The 21,949-nt window shown below is 37.6% G+C and overlaps 3 protein-coding genes across 3 annotated transcripts; 1 reads left to right on the top strand and 2 right to left on the bottom strand.

The window, feature by feature from the left end:
* Window positions 1–349: 349 nt before the first annotated feature.
* Window positions 350–9,530, bottom strand: LOC131794749 (uncharacterized). The gene is made up of 15 exons (XM_059112296.2): window positions 9,468–9,530; window positions 9,233–9,386; window positions 7,694–7,834; window positions 7,110–7,360; window positions 6,598–6,682; window positions 6,109–6,366; window positions 5,220–5,293; window positions 4,552–4,728; window positions 4,254–4,427; window positions 3,919–4,086; window positions 2,766–2,876; window positions 1,936–2,119; window positions 1,316–1,373; window positions 1,050–1,161; window positions 350–901 (listed from the first exon to the last, which is right to left on the bottom strand). The coding sequence occupies exons 2-15, from the start codon at window positions 9,377–9,379 to the stop codon at window positions 820–822; spliced, it is 2,022 nt and encodes a 673-aa protein (XP_058968279.2). The 5' UTR covers window positions 9,380–9,386; window positions 9,468–9,530; the 3' UTR covers window positions 350–819.
* A 2,894-nt stretch (window positions 9,531–12,424) lies between these two features.
* On the bottom strand, window positions 12,425–13,438 carry LOC136280080 (uncharacterized). The gene is made up of 2 exons (XM_066164702.1): window positions 12,679–13,438; window positions 12,425–12,641 (listed from the first exon to the last, which is right to left on the bottom strand). The coding sequence occupies exons 1-2, from the start codon at window positions 13,436–13,438 to the stop codon at window positions 12,457–12,459; spliced, it is 945 nt and encodes a 314-aa protein (XP_066020799.1). The 3' UTR covers window positions 12,425–12,456.
* A 2,032-nt stretch (window positions 13,439–15,470) lies between these two features.
* LOC131794727 (uncharacterized) lies at window positions 15,471–20,605 on the top strand. Its single transcript, XM_059112274.2, has 3 exons — window positions 15,471–15,597; window positions 15,957–16,447; window positions 17,983–20,605. Exons 2-3 carry the CDS (start codon window positions 15,983–15,985, stop codon window positions 19,258–19,260), a joined length of 1,743 nt encoding a protein of 580 aa, XP_058968257.2. The 5' UTR covers window positions 15,471–15,597; window positions 15,957–15,982; the 3' UTR covers window positions 19,261–20,605.
* The last annotated feature ends 1,344 nt before the right edge of the window (window positions 20,606–21,949 follow it).

Genomic DNA, 21,949 nt, shown 5'->3' with positions numbered 1-21,949 from the left:
CGTGTTCGTGCCAAACAAAACTGAACACAATAGGTAGCCTCCTCTTGAATAATTCACCGAAGTGGAGGTGAATAATGCTAGCTAATCACTATCGAATTAGCCAATCAGTGTGGACGTAAAGCATCATTCTCTTGCCTGGCTGGTTACTTCAGTCATATGACATTTTTTTTTTAATTTTCCCATCTACGCGGCGTACAAATAACCGATTTATCTCTTATCAACAATTTATCCTGATTTGAGGTGATCACGGGGATGTGATAACTCCCAATGGTCATGCGTTCGATCGTATCTAAATATTCCCATCCGGGGTAATTGTAATGCTGATCGGTAATAGTAATTAATTCTCAAATGTCTCTCACAGATCGACCATTTTATTTTTAAATTTATAAATGATCTTCCTGCCATGGAAAGATTACAAAGTTTGCTAAATTATAACCGTTATCAATTTCTGAGCTCTGATCCAACACATTTCAAAACAAGCGGAGAACCATTTGGTACGTTCCCCAAGACTAAAACTAGAGGCCGTTGCAGAAAAAAATAAAAGAGTGGTTGTTGCAAATTGGGAGGCCTCCAAAAAAATATTGTGTGGGGAGTCAGCAAAGAGTTGAAAAGCAAAAGTTACCAGAACCAAAAATATCACCTGAGTCAACCAAGAAAACGAAAAGTAAGTAAACCCAAGTTATTCATCTAACTATCAGTGAAATGGATGTAGGGATCAAAGGCCAGCTTTTGCAGTATTTAAGACAACTCGAATCAAGCCGAGTTCTACCGAAAAAAATGATTGCAAAAATGATCAAATGGTGTGTAAAATAAAAGAATTCACACAGCTTTGTCAAATCCCTGAGTCGTCTGCTTGTTTACTTCATCCTGTCTTTCCTGAATGACAGACTCTAATTCACATCTATATAACAGATAGAAAACATTGCTTTTACCACTAACACAACAAACGAATACCTATCATTTCTTTGACCGGAAAATAACTTCCGAAAAAAAAATTATGTTCAGCTCGTGCATGACAATTACCGAAGAGTCTGTTTTTTGCTCTTTACCTCAACGATTGAAGATTTGTCTCCATTGCCGTGAATCTTTCCCGGATCTCCTTGAGATGATCGGTTATTGACTTGTTCGATTCTGACCTCTCTCTACACTTTTGCAGCATAGCTATGAATTTGGTGAACAAAAAAGAGGAGAGAAAACTTAAAAAAAAAAAACATTCATGAGAAAGAAGTTTAAAGATAAATACATGTAAGGCTATCAAAGTGTCTTAAACAATGGACCAAAGAAAAAAATCAAATTCCAACAGAAAAGGTTTTACCTTCAATCTCCTCCCTCGGCTTAATTTCACCTGCCACATAATACTTCTTCCGGACATTCTAAATATAAAATATTAATTTCATTGAAATCCGTATTGACACAACATTATATTTGGCATTCTTCTCTTGTTTTTTTCGCGTCTTTTTTTGTTTGCTATTTTTTGTCTCCTTTTTGCTACAGTAATTAAGATTTTGTGTTCTTCTTGCTCTTTTGGTTTCCGTCAGTGAAGTTGTAGCCGAAGTAACTTTAGAATTTATAGCTCGGCCACCAACTCTTTGTATTAGGGGTTTTATCGCGGGATATGTCTCATAATGCTCTACGAAATGAACTTGGCCCTTTCGGGAAAAAATGGCGGCGTCACACGTTTTCGAAAGAGGAGGTTAGGTAACTCTTTGTAAATTCAAACCTGGCTAGGTATTGTAACCTGTATTCAATTGCTAACAGCAGAGATAAAAATCGAATGATTTCTAAACTTTGACGTCATTGGTGAAGTAAAGAATATATTTTCTTTTAAAGTATTATTCCCTATACCCGAAAACCAACGTTCAAACAGTGCTAAGGTCTTTCCATTTTTATATTTATTTAAGGACTTTTCCTTTACAAAAAAATAGGTTAACTTACCCAGAATCTAAACCTACTTCCCCACTCGACAATAGCCACGGCCTGCATTCTCATCGCAGTAAACGAATGCTGTGACTCCTCTTGAACAGTCTCATAAGTCAGTGACAGCTGAGCAATCAGAATATTCAGCAAGATGATAGTCACACTCAACATGAAAGCAAGGATCAGAAATCCTCCAAAAATACTGACAAAGAAGTATACAACATTTGCGTTAGGGTCAGTGATTCCAGAAACGGTTGAAAAAAATTAGAGTCCTGATCAATGAACTTTTTACCATAATTTAAAATAGTTATCTGTGCCAAAATTGAAAAACACTATAACTTGTTTTCCAGAGAACTTTGCAAGCCTCATTTTAAAAAAAAGTTACCTTAAATCAGCACTAAGAAAATAACATTTCAAAATGATATAGATAAATGCCATCAGTATGCCGGAATCGAGACAAATATTATCTCATAACTTTCAAGTTGAGTAGTAAGGCCATTATCTGAATTGTTCCTCTCTGTGAGGCTTCGTACACAAATTAGAATGCAGATTTAATATAACTCCTCTTTGATTTCCTCCGCCAACTTTCCCATTTTTAACTTTTTTCTTCCCACCGTCTTTCCTTTCCCTTATGTATCTCTTTCTTTGTCATGAGATGGCCTAGACGCTTCTTTTGACTCGAAGGGGTGATGTCCACTCAGAGTATAGCAGAATGAAACGCAGATGTATTGATTAAAAGACAGTTGCGTTTAGCCGCCAAAGAGAGGGATTAAGAGTTCTAGAAATTCTCTCTTCAAATCCCTCTGTGATATCTTAGAAATTGCACTTGATCCAGGTATTTAGCTTACCCAACATCTTCAAAAGTGTTGACGACGAAAGTCCCTTCCAGCCAAGCAAACAGTCCTGCTAACATCACGCACCATATTTCACCAGTACACGATATGTCACCCCTAATAGTTCTAAAAAACATAAAAATGCAACCTTTTGAAAAAACAAAGGGAGCAGGGATCGAAAGAGGAAACGCAAACTCTAAACAAACAGCATTTACTTCAAACAACCCTTGCGGCCACAGTTTTTGGGTGAGGTCAGTATGATATCATGAAATATCAATGCCAAGATCTAAGGAAGGCTTCGGCAGATAAAACAGACACAAGGTTTGATAAGTCATGATATTATGCAAAAACTGAATTCAGTAAGTGTTCTATGTTACATTTTTTAAATAATCTGCAAAAGAAGACACTTCTCTCTGATCGAGTTTGCAAAAGTTTGAGAAGAGAATACTAAACGAACTATGGGCTTGGAAACAAGGGACTTTTAACTCTACATGATAATCCAATATCCGGGCTGCAGACATTGGGTTATCATGTCAACCTCACACGCTATTGTCTACTATTATACTGTCGACTTACTACCTCTTTTCTGATAAGCCGAAAGCGTACTGTGAGTTTTCGAAATTAGCGCCTGAGACATCATTTAGCTGCAGATTATACGATAATGATGTCGAGGACACTCAAGGATAATCATGTCATGTATAACAGCGGTGCATGAATTCTAGGGATAATCATGTTAAGTTCGTACGCTTTGTGTTGTTTGCTGATTTGTATATTTTTACCCGTTTAAAAATAAATTATCAGTTCCACCTACCGTCATGACCTTTTTTTTTGGTTTAGTGTACGATGAAAAAATTATTAGATTCGGTTTTTGCAATAACCAGAATCATCAAGGTCTTGGTATGGATATCAGCCGAAGCCAAAGGCTTCGGCTGATAACCCTTACCTCGACCTTGACTTTTCTGGATATCACCAAACTTCATCCAATAATTGTTTACTGACTGTGTGCTCTCGAACAATCAGTTTTCAAATTAAATCTAATGTATAATAACATAGATTGTCCACAGCCGGGGCCTACGATAAGAACTTCCTAAACAACCGGCTTTAAAATGTCATAATTAGCTTGAACTTTTTTTGTCCATGGAAGACTCCTATTTAAGTGAAGACGTACCTATTGTTTACCAGTTCACCATTCAATAAGGTTAAGTCTTTATGAGCTTGAAGCGCCAAGTAATACGACACAGTGAAAGTGAAGAGGATGATACCAAACACATACAGAAATCTAGGCATGTCTCTGTAGATAACTTTGTAAAGGCATTTGACGTATTCACCTATATATCTAAAAAGAGAGGATAACAGTTAACAATATGATAACAGTTAACGATAACAGTTAACAATATGACAATTCATACGACGCGCGCTAGATATGAGGAGCTGGATTACGCGTCATGTCCAACCCAAGACTCGAGGGCTTAGCATGACCTCCGCCATGTTACATTTACTTACCGATCTCTGCTAGTATGTTTAAAAATACCCAGGCTGTTGATTGAGAACGCAAAGCAAGCAAAGGTCCATTGGTCGTTTCTCTTCTGGAGTCTGTACACAAAAGTCAAGAATATAAGAACGCATCCACTAACGTTCAAATAGTTCCATGGATCTTTAACAAAAATGAATGGTTCTCTGAAAAAAGAAAAGGAAAAGAGCAAACTAAGGTTAATGCTTTAACTTTGATGCGTAAGCAGAGCTTCATACATAAGTAGACAAACTAGTTGCAGACCTGCATTTCAGGTAAAATCAACCTCACCTTTTGAGCTCAATTATTTCCTCCAGCATAAAGAAGAATGTGGTGAACAGTATCAAGACGTCAAAAACTGCTCTGAAGGACGAGGAGCCATAATCAAGAGGCTCGTCAAGGCTTACCGAATACACAAGTGAGGCTCCAAGTGCACAAACAAAGAACATGTAATGGTAGGAACGAACCCTGAAAATATGCAAGTTTTATATAAAAGTTCAGGATGGTACAAAAGTTCGGTTGGTTGATGATGATGATTGAAGAAGTTAGCTTCTAGGAAACTGTTTTTCTTTGTTGATGGGTAATCGAAATCTTCATCACTAACATTAGGGCAGTTGGGGTAATATCAAAGTATATGTAAAAAGACTGAAATTTCGAGCATAAGCCTGGCGTTGGAGTTTTATGGATTATGCGGGTGTTTTATAATGCAATCGACCATCAACAATAGTCCTACCCAAAACTGAATTATCACATTAGCCGAACGATAACTGCTTCCAGGATAAAAAGTACTGCAAGGTACGTTCTGTCTTGTTACTGTGAGCGTTCGTTAATCCCCTTTAGTGCGTGGGTGATAATTTTTAAATTACATTTCGCCGCGGAAGGTTTGAAAATAAGTAGACGGTCATGACATTAACTTTAATTTTAGAATTAAAAATAAAAGACAGGTGTTTTATGCTAACCTGCACCAAAATGAGGCGTATTTCCGCCACTTTCTCTCAGTCAACAGCTGTATGACAACATGATTGATGATTCCCTGTATAGAATTTATCGCAGATCATGTGCTATCTCTCTCACTGTCACTTATTGGATTCCTTTAAATCTCGTTTCCTTAGCAGTCAATTATCATTAACTTTGGCGAGAAAGGCAAACAGCCTTTGAATAGCAGATTTCCTGTCCTTACAAAAAGGGCACATATTTGTATGTGGCTCACTGGCTCAAGTTGCTTGAGAATATTCCAATTTGCGACTCAATAGAACTACACAGTTTTAACATATTGAAAAAATATTCATATGAAGGTAAATTAAAGCAGTGCATACGCTAATTTGGCCAAAGTCAAAATAAACACATCACTTCCCTTCCTCCCCTTCCCATTCTGTTGAGGCTATTACTCAACAAGTCGTTAAGGTGAAGTTCATTCCGCGGTTCAGGATTTTTCGATAAAGATTACGTAAGACCATAATGCTTCATTAACTTGTTCACTTCTCAATCGCGCGCGTTAGAGCGCTCGTGTATGGTAGGCTAAAATTAAGAATTTTTTGCTTCTGTCGTCTTTTTATCTTATGGTAAGTTGCTAGATAATTTCTGTTTCGAGTTTCGCTTCGCAATGTAATCTTCATTATGTTTTGTAGGTTATTACATCTTGCTATAAGGCAGTAATTCAAGATGAAAGGTCCACATTGTTTGTTGTGCCAGAGACTAGTGACGTTCTCCGTTGTTCTTAAACTCGTTGTGTATTTCCGCCGCTATACATGTCTAACCCTCACGCACTCTATTATTATATGTATAAAGCTATAGGTCAGTTTTGACGTCCAAAAGATTAATCATGATAGAGTTTTTTAAGCTCCCTACCTCTGCTCTCTCATCAAGGTTCTTGTGCCAATGGCTGGCTAAGTTATACAGACAAGACTGATGTGGATGCTCATAACTAGGGTCATCTGGGAATTTTCCATTGTCATCACTTTCCAAAATGTCGTAAGCCACGTAATAATGAGTGGGTGTCTCTGGTAGTTGTTCCCAAGATAAACACGGTAGAATATCGGACGGCAGACTCGGCGGATGTGGCCAACGAGGAGAAATGAGACTATCCAACACGGCCACGATCGTTTTCTTTAAATGCCATTAAAAAAAGTATGTAGATATGTGTGTCAAAAATCATGCCCCAAACCACCCCGTGAAAAGGCACCGAATAATTAAACAAGTGACAAATTAGGGGCGACAAAATTACTGGTAAATTAAATACAGTAGTTTTCATCGTGGCACTTAAACAAATCTACCCTACGAACGTCCCACATATTTCAAAGTAAAAGCTGGTAGGGAAGCAATTCTCCATTTACAAACCTGCATCTTAAACTCTTTTGTCATTTTCAAAAAGCTCACTATATCTTTTCCCTGTTGTTTTATGCCACTGAACAAGTCCTTAACCCTGCGAAAGAAAGGCACAAATGTCGAAATGCACATTACCTACCCATTTCTTGGGCAGAACATGATAAGAAATAATAGGCAAAGCTAGGAAATGAATGAAAATTGATTTTTTGTGGTTTCAATCTCTATGAGCGGTGTCGTCTTTGTACAAAATGCTTGAACCAAGCTATACCCACGAGTTTAAAAGGGTACCGGCGAGCTTTGAGGAACTGCTAAGGATAACATGCTATCCAAGGAGGGATAAGCAGTGCCCTTAGTCACTTCACGCATTAAAGTTGGGGATAATCTCTCGTTATTTGGGCCACTTGGCTACAATACTGACTTTTTCGCCTTTCTCTTCTTTGCATGATGCAACTACTGCCGGGAATCCAAGCTATCTACTTCTGCAATAAAATATCTGCAACGCCAACCAAGCGACCACTACCTACCTTCTATGATCCATTCTCCGAATTAAGAATGCTGCCATGTCATCTTGATAGTTTCTTATGGCTATTTCGATCGGAAGTTCATTTTGAGCGTTAGCAGTCAGGAGCATACTGGGGAATCTGTCCATTAGATAGTCGCCTACCAAGGTATAGTTCTTCTTAGCTGCCATGTGTAAAGGAGTATTTTGGAGGGAGTCTTTCACACTTTCAAAGTCTACGCCAAGGTCACTGAGTAGCCGTAAGAATCTTGAAACCTTGAAAAATTTTTTAATTACATCCCGGACAATTATTTGAATGGTCTTTTACGGGATAGACTTTTTCAAATCGCCTTGCATAAGACATAAATTAATTTAATATCACAATAAGCACCGACATCAACAACAACAACAAAAATCTGTAGATCATTTCCGATGTCAATAAATTATAAACGATATCCCTAAATTTGTGCCCATAGGTACAGGGAATAAAATCATTTCGATTGCAATGTTCGATTGCTATCCACAAGCAAAAATTTCAAAAATCATACATAGTACATGGCTCGGAGTACGTTAAGAGGAGCAAACAAAAATCAAAGTACAAAACCTCACCTGTGGTTCGTAATTCCATTCCTCAAGCAAATAAAGTGCTGTATCTTCTTTTGAGTCACAGGCACCTATCAGTCTCTTTATTCGAACTAAGTCCATGGCCTTAGATCTCTCGATTCCTTGTTCTCTCATTTCTTGTGAAACCTTTAAATCAACCGCGTTCGGGAGTGATACATTTATTAAAACTATCAACTCCATACTGGAGGTATTTACGAAGGGAAAATGACAGGAAAGGAATGGGAATGTTATTATTTGTGTCATTATTATTTGTTTTATTATTTATATTATTTCAAATGAAATAAAACACGTTTTTCTTCCCTCGTCTGGAGTGAAATCTTCTCAGTGTTTGATTTATTAATTAGGCTAGAAAGTTTCACAAATATTTTTTCAAATGTTCTTGTTTATCATGAGGTCCTACAAGGAAAAATGCGCTTACAATCTTTCCTTCCTGAACTTGACTCGAATTACCGCCATGTTAGTAGACACCTGTATGCAGATGAGCTCTTAGACAGGACCTTCAGTTTTTAATTAATTTACTACACTGTTTACAAAACAAGGGAAGGTAAATTTCTTGAGATTGGAAGGTATTGTTAGCAAAGACAAATTAATTTTTCAGTTATGTCCCAGTCATGTCTTGTTTATGTCTTTCCACTTAATTTCACCGCTTTTTGTAAATTGAAAAAGATTGGTTTGTTTTTTTTTTTAATTTTTTTTTTTATAGAACTCAATTTGGTACCTTCTCTAAAGGGTCAAGAGAAACTTAAAAGATGAGCACGGCCAAGAAAACATAAATTATGTACATATATTTATATATCTTTTATATTATCTTCAATTGTTCTCTAAGAGTGTTCCTTTGTCCAAACAAAACTTTACTTCATTAGTGTGGGTCAGGATATGACTTTATCTGACTGTTTGTACGTCTGTTTTCTGTCTGACCAATGTATTACTTAGCTTTACTATATGTTTCTCATTTTTAAAAGATAACGGCTAAAAAGTCATTACATATCTCCACGCGTAACATTTCCAATTTTATTCTCCCTCCAAAAGATAATGAGAATGAAACTGAAATTGCTAGCGCAGCATGAAATATAAATGAAGTTAATAATCCCACTCGAAAATTGCGATTAATATTTTAACCACAAGAAATGGTTTTTTTGTGTGTTTTTTCATGATTCTACCAGTGATGATTTTTTGAGTGCTGCCTTTCATGAGTAAAACTGAAAAAAAAAGCACCTAACAAGATTCGATTCATGCTTTAACTTGATCAAGTGTTCTGTTTAAAGCTTGAGTCTTAGAATAGAGAACAAAACAAAACAAAAGGAAGAAAAACCGGGAGAATCATGTTGATCGCATCGTTGGTAACATTGATAAAAAATGTTCGAAGGTTCAAGCAAGCAAGCAGAAAATTACTTCATGCGTGGATATATTACAAAACATAGTGATTTTTTACAAAGGCTTCCCTTGCTCATATCGAGCAAAAAGCTTCTTTGATTTGATTTAATAAGAGATCAACGTTCTTTATGGATCAAAGCTATGACTTACCGATTCATAAAATGCTTCATCTAGGTCCTCCATGGCTACTGACTGCCGATATTGTGAGAAAATTAAGCCATTTACGATTCCTTTCTGTGCGACTTCACAGGTTGGTCTTGGAAGAATTAAATCGTCAGGCGAGATTCTGCGTTCCATTTTGTAGCTGAAGTACACATGCACAAAACCATCAGTTCATAAATCATTTATCTTTCAAGTAACAAAAAGCTCATAAAATATGGCTCACTGTTTTCAGCAGAAATAAGACGATTTCTACAACCTCTTATTCCAGCTGGATAAGCAAAAGTTGATTAAGCTGAGGAACAGCGCTTAGAGAATCAAGCGGACTTGATGGTAGTGGTTCACAATCGAACACAGCTCAGGCCAATCAGTCCCTTATTTCCATAAAAACCAAGAGCTCCGTTGTTAAGTCTTAAACTTCTACGGTCTAAAAGTAATTTGCCCGTATGATAATCATGCAACTCCTAGTGGGCTGGGGATGAAAATTCTATGTTAAACAAAAAAACTATTCGTCTTACTACATGTTTCTTCTAATTTAAATAAACCGTCTAGTTTACTGTTTTGAAAATGTAAAGAGAGTATATGATTTGCTGATTACTGCTGTGTAAGAGTAGGAAACATATCATATCCTTCTCTTGATCTAGAAAAACAAGTCGCTGATTTTATGAATCATAGAATGCATTTTGATCATGGAAAAACATTTTTTAAGTATTTTTATATTAATATATACCACACAGGTGAATAGTGCTTCTCGTGCGCTGATTGTTAGTTTGCAGTGAGGTGAATAGCAAGTACTATTCACCTCCGAGTAGCCGATCAGACAAAATCACGCGTCAAGAGTTCAATTTCCGACCATTTTTTTCTATGTTAAAAGAAATAAACTTATTTCTTGTGTATCTGTGTAGTATATACTGGAGCAATTATTAAGTTCAGTTTCGTTGAAAGTGGTGGATATTTCCCTCGCCGCTTCGCGGCTGGGTAAATATCCATCACTGTTCATCGAAACTGAGGTGAAAAATTGTTAAATCTAATTATTTATAGATATATTTGAATGCAGTGAGCTTTGTATCCTCACGACTAACTGTTTTTATCTTATGCTGAAAAGTATCTGAACATTTGGTATCGAAATGAATTCTCATGAAAGTGAACTCTCTCTTTTTTTTTTTTTCGATCTATTCAGCTGATAGGCTAAGCATCATAGTGATGAGGAATACAGTGATGTTTCAATCTCACGAATGCGGACTGAGAACGTTTTCTTGTTCAGCTGATACACTAATTGATAGTGAAAGTAAATACAGTGAATCTTAAATCTTTACGGGAGTCGACGTACTGTCTCTTGACTACTCATTTCTTATACCACAGGTCATAATATGATTTCTATATATTCATTGTCATTAAAACTAATCTTGGCTGATATGAAGTGTTCGATGTCCTTTTGCTGTCACTCGCCTCCAGTGATACCAACAGCATCCAAACGTGGAGATTATCTAGTAAACCCAAATTCAGTGTCAAAAACCAAAAAATTCAAACCTACTTAGATTTGCTGAGCTGCGCATGGCAGACGATGAAATATTCACACCCATTGATACACTCGTTAATGTAAATCTCCCTCGACAACACGTTTTATTCTTCATATTTGCATACAACGTGAAATTTTTCTGTTTGGGGTCAGGAAAAATACGTCCTTTAGCAAAGAGAGCTACACCAAAGTTTAATGTCGTCGTAATATAGGTTGAAATAAATAAAAATAATAAAAAAAGCAATAACAAAAGTTTGTATTATAGGGAAGTAAGCCGCTTAGCGCAAGCAAGGGAAGAGCCGAAAAAATCAATAACGATAAGGAAAGAAAGGACAGAGGAGAAGCGCTAACCTTGAATGTTTTATTCTAAGTCTTTGTAAGATTTACAGAAATGAGAAAGCAAAAATTATGACCTCGTATTGTATGGAACAGCACTTAGCCGCTGAATTTACAACAATGTACTGTGCTGTATTCGGTGTGAATTTAGATTTGATTGTACTATTCAACAGTGCATTTTTTTCCGAGACTAGCATGGGCTGCAAATAGAAATCGCTTTTTTCCTTTGTTTGCTTGAGCCCTTTATTCAAAGGCAGCAATTTCCAAACAATGACAACAACCTTGGTATTGACAAAGGCATCAGATTGAAGAGCTGATGACTGTCCCTCAACCAATTGTATGGGTCTGGTAAGGTAACGCAATAGAGATCTGCCTTAAAGCAAATAGCTACAAGTTTGCTGAAAATTAAACTCAAACTCGACTGACATTTTGCTGAAATATGACACAAATTTCACTGGAACCGCCGTGGGCCCACGAAAGACATACACCTACATTGATTTAGCTATGGTAATTATTGACAAAAGAGCCAATCTGAAGGATCTCTTCGGTCTCTCCCTTTTCCAAAGTTGAGACATCTATAGCAAGTTTCTCTCGTTCCTTATTCCCTTAACTGCTCTAAGGAAGATTTCAAACTCCCATTAAACAAAATAAAACGACTTAAGTCCTGTGTATGTTTAATTCGAGCATACACGGTTAGCTAAGATTACCCGGAAAAACTGACGCACACTAAAAATTTCTGCACTGCATGGAGGTCAAATTCAAATTAAATTGAATACCCTGTATTTGTTCGTCTTGCTTTGCTGACTTATTATTGCACTGTATTGACTGCAACCCTGGCCATTTGTTAGTACTACAATGTAGCACCTATCTGAGTTCCTGAAACAAACTGAAACCACTTAAATCCCATTTAGAAAGTTTAAGGTGAACAAGCTCTGTAGGGTGTGGTTGCTCGGGAGTACGAAATAACTACTTCATCAGTCATGACTCTTTCATTTTCCATCGACTGAATTTTACTGGAACTTAATAATTCTTGTTTAGGATCAAATTCCAACTTAGTCTCTCCCTCTTCCGAAATTGAGACATCTATGGCGAGCTTCACTCATTCTTTATTGCCCTTAACCGCTGTAAGGAAGATTTCAAACTCCCTTAAACAAAATAAAACGACTTAAGTGCTTTGTATGCACGTTGTATTCGAGCATACACGGTCAACTGAGATTACCCGGGAACACTGACACACACTTAAAATTTACGCATGGAGATCAAATTCTAATTGAATTGAAAAGACTGTTTGAAAAGGTCATAGACAGGCCTACACAGACTCCCCTGTGTGGTTTTACGTTTGCGACGCAAAAGCCTTTAATTAAAGCTTCGCTCTGACGAGTATGTCTTTGAGCGATTTACCTCTTTTGTATGATATAATCGGAGGCGTTTTGTAAATTGTTTTCAGCAGTGGCTGATTTTGGATGAGGGTCCATTCTTGCATCAGTATTTGTTTTAAATTTTTAACCCCTAGGTGGTATGCTGTCACAAAAGGCAATATTTTGCCTTTAGTTTATATGTTGACCGAGGCCACTTATAGTACACATGATCCTAGTTTTTTTGGTTTGTTTTTTAAGTGTCGACTGCCTTGCGGCAAACGAGACCTCAGATAATGTTTTTTCAATTAGGCTTTTTGGGTAACCACGTGCTTCAAGTCGTGTTTTGAAGTTACACATGGCCTCCTGGAAATTTCTTTCCGAGGAGTTTGTTCTTAGAAGTCTGATAGCTTCTCCTTTAATAAAGCCTTTCTTAACACCTGGCGGGTGGTAAGATGAATAGTGTGTATATTGAAAGGTCTCGGTCGGTTTATAGTTAGTTTTGACGTCGAGGATAGCTTCGTTTTGGAATCTTTCACCTTTGTAGACAACCGTGTCTAAGAATGTGATTTCAGTCTCTGAGATTTCAGCCGTGAACTTTATAGTTGGATGGAACGTGTTAGCTTGTTCTATGAATAGATCAATGTCTTGTTTACGAACATCCCACAGGGAGAAAACGTCGTCAATGTAACGCTTCCATACTCTCGGCTTGATACTGCTTTGGTGAAGCAGTTTTATTTCAATTTCTGCCATAAAGAGATTGGCGAAAGCAACCGCCATTCGTGTTCCCATGGCAGTTCCAAAACATTGGAGATAGTTTACTCCGTTGAACTGGAACGAATTTTCTTTCAGTATAAGCCCGAGCATTTGTTTTAAGTAGTGGGACGGAATGGGAGGGCTGTTATTGTGGTATTTTTCGTATGCTTGGCATACTATTGTGATACCCTCTTCCTGTGGGATGTTTGTGTACAAGCTTGTTACATCCATTGATACTAAAATAGTATCATTTGACACTTGCGTTTTTTCTATAAAGTTGATGAAATCAGTCGTATCTTTGAGATACGATTTTTGCTTTTGAGAAATAGGCTGTAATAAATGATCCACAAAGGATGATATCCTTTCAGTTGGTCCTTCGCAGCCCGATATAATCGGTCTACCCACTGGCAAAGGTTTGTGGATTTTTGTTAAAGTGTAGAAAATCGGTATTCTGGGCGGATTGGGAGTCTGTGAAAGCCACTTTTTTGTCATATCGTCTATATGTTTGCCATTGTGCAGTTGAGCAATAAGCTCATTAACTTTTTTTAATGTGTCAGTGACCATGGGGTTTTCAAGAGGTCGGTAGTGGTCTCTGTTGTCGAGCTGAACCTGGGCCTCTTGAATTTTGTCCCTCTTGTTGAGAATTACTGTTGTGATGCCTTTGTCAGCACGTTTAAGGTTGATGGCAGTATTGTTTTGCAGTTCTTTGACTGCTTTGTGTTCGTTGTATGACAGGTTGTGTTTTGGCTTTGTTATTTCTATTTCAGCAAGGCTTGACTTGATATTTTCGAAGTAGCGTTCAAGGGCAATAGAAGGTTGTACTGGTGATATCCAGTTTGATTTGACGTGGAAAGGATGTGGTTCCTTGTCATTCCCGTGGAATATATATCTAAGTCTCATTTGCCTAGCGAATTGTTCCAAGTCACGCAACAATTGTTGCCTGATCTTATTTTCATTTGTCACGGGTGTTTCAATAAATTTAAGCCCTTTTGCTAACACGGTGACTTGGTGATCAGTTAATGTATTATCTGAAAGGTTTTTAAGGTATTTTTCATTTTTCTCCCTTTCTGTAGTCACTCGCTTGTGTAGTGTATTTTTTCTACGCTTTTTGCGTTTATTATTCTTGGATAGCCTTTTTGCTGCAGTGGGTTTGGCGACTGATTTTTCAGAGATGACACTGTTGTACTTTTCAACATGTTTATTATCACTCTGAAAGCGTGTACATATAAGATCTTTCAGCTCTGAAAGCTGATTTTCTATTTTGTCTATCCTGTCGACATCAGCATTTACAGTGTTCCTCAAGGGCGAACGTGATCTTTCACGTGTATTTACATTGTATTGCGATCGAGACTTGGCAATATTAGCCTTTTCAAGTTTGTTCTTGTGACTAACAAGTCTACGCTGATGGAAGCGCACTAGGGCGCTAACGTATTGTTCTTCGGCGTGGCTTTTAATAGCGCTTATTTCCTGAGGAAAGGTTTCGTCAGGCGTGACGTTTGCCTTCTCCTTGTATTGAAATAACCACTTCATCGGTCATGACTCTTTCATTTTCCATTGACTGAATTTTACTGGAACCTAATAATTCTTGTTTAAGATCAAATTCCAACTTAGGAAACCTTTTCTTTGCAACTTTAGCCCAGCCGACCCAGAATGAAAATCTTCTATTTCAGTCCTGACTCGAAATTTGTCTGAATTCCGCCACAAGTTACTTACTCAAAGAGGGGTTTATAACACACTTTTAGGTCGTTTTGCCAATAATCACAAACTACTCATTTCACTGTGGTATTTCATTTTTCACCATCGACAGAAGGAAGCTGAAGTAGCTTTTTTTAAACAGTCATTTTTTATGGTTGGCGTACATTCAATAGCAAATGGAAACTTTGGAAACAGGACCTTTTCTTTGCAACTTTAGCCTAGCCGACCTCGAATGAAAATCACCCATTTTAGTCGCGACTCGAAATCTGTCTGAATTCCGCTGCAAGTTACTTACTCAAAGAAAAGTTTAAACGAAACCACACTTTTGGCTCGTTTTGCCACTAAAGACAAACTCTTCATTTCACTGTGGTATTTCATTTTTCACCATCGAAGTAGCCTTCCTTCATCAATCATATGCATTGTAACGTATTTTTTATGGTTGGCGTGCATTCAATGATGAATGGAAACTAATGTAAACTGTTTCCGTTACATATCTTTCCTTTTGCTTCAACACAAAAGATAATAAGAGAGAAAACAGGAACACATTGGATAATTCGACTCTATTTTTGTGCGATGGCAGCTATAAAGTAGAGCACCTGGCCTTATCCACATAGACCAGATTAGATCTGCGAGAAGTCACTGCCTTGCTTCTGCTGGACATCAGGATATTTAACTGGTTAAGAGGGAGATTTGAGGTACGTTTTGAGTTTTTTGCAAATAATACAATCATAGACAACGCACTCGAAGAAGAACTTTTAGCTTCCTTACCTCGAGGGAATATGAACCCAATTACGTACGTTGATCAATTTACGCTTTTGTATAAATATTTAACGTTAGAACTCCCTTTTACAGTCAATCATCACACAGCATTTTCCATTTATCTCTCTATTCATTTTATATTTTTCATTCATTCTTGCATCTCAATTTCTTTCCTCGCCTCAATCATTCACTGATTTATTTACTGTCTTTCTTTATAGGATTTTTTTTCACCTATTCACTTATTTATTATCTATCTATTCGTTCATTTATGTGGTTTTGCTTTTATTCCTTAAAGGATAATTGCTGGGCTTCGTGAAAACAATGGCAAAAAAGCAACAAGCTTTTCTTTTTGTGATCTCCTTGATCATCTTGGCATCCAGGCCACACGCCTTAGAGCTACCCTTTGAGGTCCTAGACACCATCATGGAGTTGACTGATGCCGATCCAGACTTCGCAGACCTCAACCGAGTCAATATTTCTGATGACCTGGGCCCTACTCGTCCCATTTACCGACTCGATCTTGATCCAAACTTCATTGCCTATTACGAGGTTGACATGGGAAGTGACTATGTCGTTTTAGCTTCCGGAAGCCAAACTGGAGATTACCGAAAAGTGGAGAGTGGCCCGGATCCAAGACCCACTGATGTGCTTGTGCGACGAGCTGAAGATAACGGCGAGCAGTGTGAGAAGTTTTATCGGCTATCACCATTGGGATTGACAGCTTGTACAAATTACAATGGAACGTTCGTTGCAGCAACTTATAACTGGACAAATAATGTTCCACAGGTAGATGATAAGACTTTAATGATGTTTAATATCAAAAATGTTTGTAGGAACCAGGACACAAATTCTATGGCATAAGTAATTTGCAAATTTATCACTTTAACCATTAATAATCCTTTCTGTCTATAAGAAGTATCTTTGCATTATGATTTAGTTATTTTCTTGTTTTTTTTTTCCTCTAGTCTTTATTTTTCTTTTTCTCTTTTTGTTTTTGTTTTATTAAATTATTTACGTAGACGATAGCTTTGCTCGGTATTTGATTGCGCATAACACAATAACCAGTACATTATGAATATCTGGTTCCGCCGTTCTACCACAGCCAACAGAGACTCTACAGGAATATATATAAATACTAGGTCCATAAGTAAAATTCTTCCTGCGTAATGTTACGATCAACAATGTCGAAAGTTGCGTGTGCGTAATTAGAGTAGGAAAGAATATTTCCTTTAATACATCAATTTTTAAATCACTATTTGTCCTTGCAATCTGATTGGCTCTCAATGATCAGTGTGATTTATCGACGAATCGCACCATATCTTTTGCCCAGCCGATGAGAAAGCTTTACTATAACACAACAACCAATCAGATTTGAAGGCTTGTTTAAAGGAACCATTCAAATTGCAGTAAAATGTAAGACAACGTTTCCAATTTTTCGCAAACCAGCTCAGTACTGGATCAATAAACTGGCGAAAAGGCTGGAAGTGTTGGGTATTGAAAAGTATGTTTCGTAGGCCATGAACGAACTTCTCGAGGAGTTTTACTCAAAAGCTCGTTAAAAAGACAAAGAATATTAAGTGCGTGATACCTTCCGTGTACTGGTTATTGTTTTTTATCAATTCCTATCAGAGAAAGAGTACAAACGCCTGATTATTCGTGACGGAGAGTTTAAAAGTATGAACCAAATTCCTAGAGGGAAAAGCTAGACTACTCCAGCAAGAAGGCAAAGGCAAGCAGCCGAACCTGTTGACCATGACACATAATAAAAAGAACTACTGAAAGAGGAAAACAGAGTAATAGTTTCACATGTATATTATTAACAAGTAATCACGCGATGTTTCTCAAGCAATTTGGGATAAATCGGCACTGGTAAATTTTTCGAAGACAACAAATAGCACTCACCCTATAGGTCTGTGTTACTTGGTTAACCTTTGAAATATGTCACTCGTGCCAATTTATCCCAAATTGCACTGGAAATCATGTGATCACCCATACAAATTGCACTGGAAATCATGTGATCACCCATACAAATTGCACTCCACCCAGTAAATAACGTTCCATCGAGTAGTCTGATCGTTTGGTTTGGAGTAGTCCTGAGATGGGCTGTTTCTGGTAGTAGTGACTGACGTGCCAATAACCTTAACGGAAGTAATCATCGCCGGAAGTCAAGCTGCTCATCGATCGATGGAGCAGGGAGGAGCTTTGTCACAAGTAACGGCTTTCAAGTTTCAAAATGGTGGGATAGAATGAATTAAATGCAAACCCTTGGTTCTTGGCTTTTCCACGTGAAATAAAATTTGTTATTTTTCTGTCTCAAACAGATAAGGAATTGGCGTGAGCTGGACCAAATGGTTAACAGAAGCCTCGATAGGCTAAAGAGCTTATGGCAAGAGCGAGCAGCAGAGGGGCGATCAATGTCAGACTGGGCCACGACCTCTGTTCATTACAAAGAAGGAAATGTGAAGGAAGATCAAGTTTTTGCCGAGGAAGGCCTATCGCCGAAATCGTTAGTTAGAATCGCACTTGGTGAACGCTTCCAATCTGTTCATTTGCACGCAACTAACATTGGCAAGTCAGACCTGCCGGCTGGTTCACAACCAAAATGGCAAGAAAGGCTTTGTAAAGTGCTTATCGACGCGTGTAAGCCGGACGGGAGCACGAACATCAATCCATCTGCAATAAAGGAAACACCAAATCATCTATTGTACCTAAATCTTGAGGTGCACGAGAATCGAACCTTTGTGGGAAATACTTTACAGTGGAAAGAAATTGGTTTTGTTGTTGAAATCAAAGAACGCAATGGTGAAGTGGTCAGGAAACACTTTTTTGTGGATTTACATTCCAAACGGCATAGGCGTAGTGCGTGGAAACCTAGTGGCTCAGGTTGGGTGAGTACCGTAGTCATTCCCCACGAGGATGAGTTGCCAGACTATGACCAACACGACTGTTGTGGCTGTGTGAGTGGATGCAGTCCCGTGGCCTGGGCTCAAATCTTTCGTTACTACGACAGCCTTGGATCAGACCGATATGTAAACTCGATATTCAGTGGAAACATATACAGAGATAAGACTACGGAATTACCTAAGGACATGACTTATCGCGTAGAACAGTTTGTAGAGAGCATTCGACGGACGCTCGGAACTTTCTGCGAGAATGGTGAAGGCGCTACATATGTGAACAGCCATCATCGCATCCAGTCCTGGTTCCAAGCTCGACAAGGGTCCAAAGCAAGAGCATCCAGCTACCTAGAGTCTCGTAAAAGGAGAGGCTTCGTTGGACGAGGTGACAGGTCTTGGATTCGATGGAAAGCTGCGCAGACTTGCATTAAGATCGGTTATCCTGTTGTGATGAGCTTTTACGTGGAATCCAAAAGTGGCCACGCAGCCGTCGCCACGAAATATAAAGAAGGGTACAAAAAAGTTCGTCGGTGTCGAACTAGGACGACTGGATGGTGGATGGGCAGACGAACAAGAAGAAACTGTCGGTGGGAGAAAGAGAGCAAATACGAGTTCTATCTGCGTTATGGCTGGGGAGGCAATAACAACAAATGGCAAGCAATAAATCCTTACGGTGCCCACGTTGCATATATTGCAAAGTAAAGGACAGTTCAAAACAAAGTTTCAAATAAAGGGTTTCGCCGATGTTAAGTTTTGTTGTAGGGCTTTTTAAGCTTAATCTAATTGTTTTTTCTTGTTTTGTTATACTTTTTTTGTTTGTTTTTTGTAACAGGAAATTTGGAATGAAACATATGGGCACGTTATAAATATTTGCTTTATTATTTGCTTTTTGATTAGATAATAGGATAGACGGTCGAGCGTTTAGATCTTAAGGCCGAATACCTGTTGTTTTTCTCTTTAATTTTTTTAATCAATTTTTCTCGGGATAACTAGACCTTGCATTCTAGATATCGAAACAAATAAGCTAGGGAACATAAATAATTGTAATTTGGAAAAAAAAACTACAAATTCTTATATTGCAACCTTTTTGTAATCAAAATTGGCTCCTAACTCTTACATCGGATTTAACCATTCTTTCCTTCCGAAAAAGAATGCAGTACTTGAAGCATGCATCATGATATCGCTCAGGGTTGCACTTTAATTTTAAGTAATAATAGTCAAAGGAATAATGAGCACTCTCCATAAATAATAGATTTTTAACGATTTGATCAAGATGTAAAAAACAAAGAAAACAACTTCAACAAAAGTACTGCAACTCTATTTTTTGTTTATATTAGAGGCTCACTGTGTTTCCATGCGGAGGTATTAAAACTGAAGAGAACACGTAACGAGTTCATTATAGCTTCATAGATTGCTTGATAGCCTCAAGGCTCCTCGTACCTCTCCTTTCTTATAACAAAATAAAAAGAAATATGATAAATGGAGGCGGATTTCAAGAAAATTGGAGAACGGAACATCCTTAACTGTTACAGCCTTAGCGTGGTATGCCAATGGTATCGCGAGGTGTTAAAATTTAAAAGAACATGTAACGAGTTCATGATAGCTTCATAGACAGCTTGATAGCTTAGGGGCTCTTCGTGCCTCTTTTTATTAGTAAAATAAAATGAAATATGTAAAAGAAAGGCGGATTTCAGGAAGATTTGAGAACGGAACATCATTTGAATTAAGGAGAACAGAAAAGCTGCAGCGCAGATTTGAAAATTTAAACATTTCGTAAAAGACCGAACGAAGAAACACCACTCCTCGCACTCGTTCCGCCCCACTAACGTTCGTCTCTAGCATTTACTTTTATAGTCTAATGGGCTGAAGGTATTAACATTTTTATGACTGTGTTTGTTGAGGGTGGAACGAAAACAAAGTAACTTTCATCATTACTGAGCAATGAGTCACTCCCTTGGAAACTGCTAATAGGAGTTTGAGGAGCTGAAGCATTCAGTTAGATTTTCTGGCAGCTAATCTCACGTTTACCCTTCGCCAGTTTTATAGTTATAAAATGGCTTCCTGATAATTTTAATGACTATATCACTACACGTATTGAACGTGCATCATAAAATTTCTGCAATAAAGCGAAACAATTTCAATCCTGTCTAACTTAGTAAAACGCTGACTAGTTTTTTAACGAAGTCATTGTCGTTTTGCAAACAAGGACTAACTTTATCTTTGCTTCGTTTTCCTTCAATTCCTCCTTCCTGATTAAAACGTTTTCTTGGAACTGTTGCTATAAAAAACTGATGCGGAATTTTTATCTATCATAATAAGATTTTTTCCAAATTTTTTGTTATTTTTGCTCTAAGATAAAGAAAAGGAAACACTACTTTCAGCTTGGTTTACCACAATTTAATAACTGCCAGCTTATTTTGCCGCACTCTTTCATCTCCCAGCGATTTCAAGTCAACTGAAAGAAGCCGGATCTGATCGTAACAATGAAGTCTTTCTGTATTTTTCATATCAAGTTATTGTTTAATACTCGAGAATTCGGACATAAAAAGAAACTCACAAGCCAAATAGGGAAGCTAATCTTCCCATTTGTTTCAACACAAAAGGACGGAATCAGCAATAAGGATGAAGAACCTGTTGAAAACACGTTTCTTGATGCACATTTCTCTCTGTAAATTAACGCTCGTAACTTCATTGATCCGTTGTTGTTCGGATCGGCGATACGTCACCGAAATCCTCTGGTAGGAGTTGCTCAAGAGTTTTTCTGGTGTCAGAATTGGTAGTAAGTTTACCAATATGTTTTTTACTTACTTGCTTTTTTTTTTTTAATGGTTGTTTTGTTTAATGTTACCTATTACATCGAAGTCCACTCATCTCTTTATTCGATTACTTACACTGTACTTATACTATTGCTTCAATCAAAAAGTCTTTTATAAGCAGCGCTTATAAAATAGCGTTCTACAATTGGCTATCTGTTTCCACTTTTGTCCACCCAATGAGATCAAGTGCAGGTTTTTGTTGTCATCATCTGCCGATCTCCAAAATTAATCATTGAGCTGAGTTGGAACAATACTTTGGTATGAGTTTTTCTGATATGTGTGCGTAACACTGTAGTCTTATTTGGTGCCTGTGATAGATACAGCGTTTATCTAAGAGAAATATGAGTTGATGAAACATTTGTCATCAAATCGAAAACTTCAGCTTTAACATGGATTTTTTTCCCTCGCAAATTGCTATTCAACATGAAAAATACGCACGACTGCGAGAATCTTTTGGGATAGTATTTAGAGTTGAAGTAAAGTAAGTATGTGTATCAATCAACAAAGAGCCACTAACGTTTTTTCTTTTACATGTTCGTTCTGTAGTGAAGATACTGGTGATATGATTTATCTAT

This window comes from Pocillopora verrucosa, chromosome 4 (genome assembly GCF_036669915.1).
Source record: "Pocillopora verrucosa isolate sample1 chromosome 4, ASM3666991v2, whole genome shotgun sequence".
NCBI classification, from domain to species: domain Eukaryota; kingdom Metazoa; phylum Cnidaria; class Anthozoa; order Scleractinia; family Pocilloporidae; genus Pocillopora; species Pocillopora verrucosa.
The sequence above is the reverse complement of the archived record's forward strand: the minus strand, read 5'-3'. Positions and strand labels throughout refer to the sequence as shown.

Coding starts and splice junctions, on each gene's coding strand:
- LOC131794749 (XM_059112296.2), bottom strand. CDS start 9,379: ATGGAACGCAGAATCTCGCCTGACGATTTAATTCTTCCAAGACCAACC. Junction 4,729..5,219: donor TACGCCTCATTTTGGTGCAG/GTTAGCATAAAA, acceptor GCATATTTTCAG/GGTTCGTTCCTACCATTACA. Junction 1,374..1,935: donor GAAGTAGGTTTAGATTCTGG/GTAAGTTAACCT, acceptor TTTTATATTTAG/AATGTCCGGAAGAAGTATTA.
- LOC136280080 (XM_066164702.1), bottom strand. CDS start 13,438: ATGGATGTAACAAGCTTGTACACAAACATCCCACAGGAAGAGGGTATC. Junction 12,642..12,678: donor CAAAAAAACTAGGATCATGT/GTACTATAAGTG, acceptor TATAAACTAAAG/GCAAAATATTGCCTTTTGTG.
- LOC131794727 (XM_059112274.2), top strand. CDS start 15,983: ATGGCAAAAAAGCAACAAGCTTTTCTTTTTGTGATCTCCTTGATCATC. Junction 16,448..17,982: donor GGACAAATAATGTTCCACAG/GTAGATGATAAG, acceptor TGTCTCAAACAG/ATAAGGAATTGGCGTGAGCT.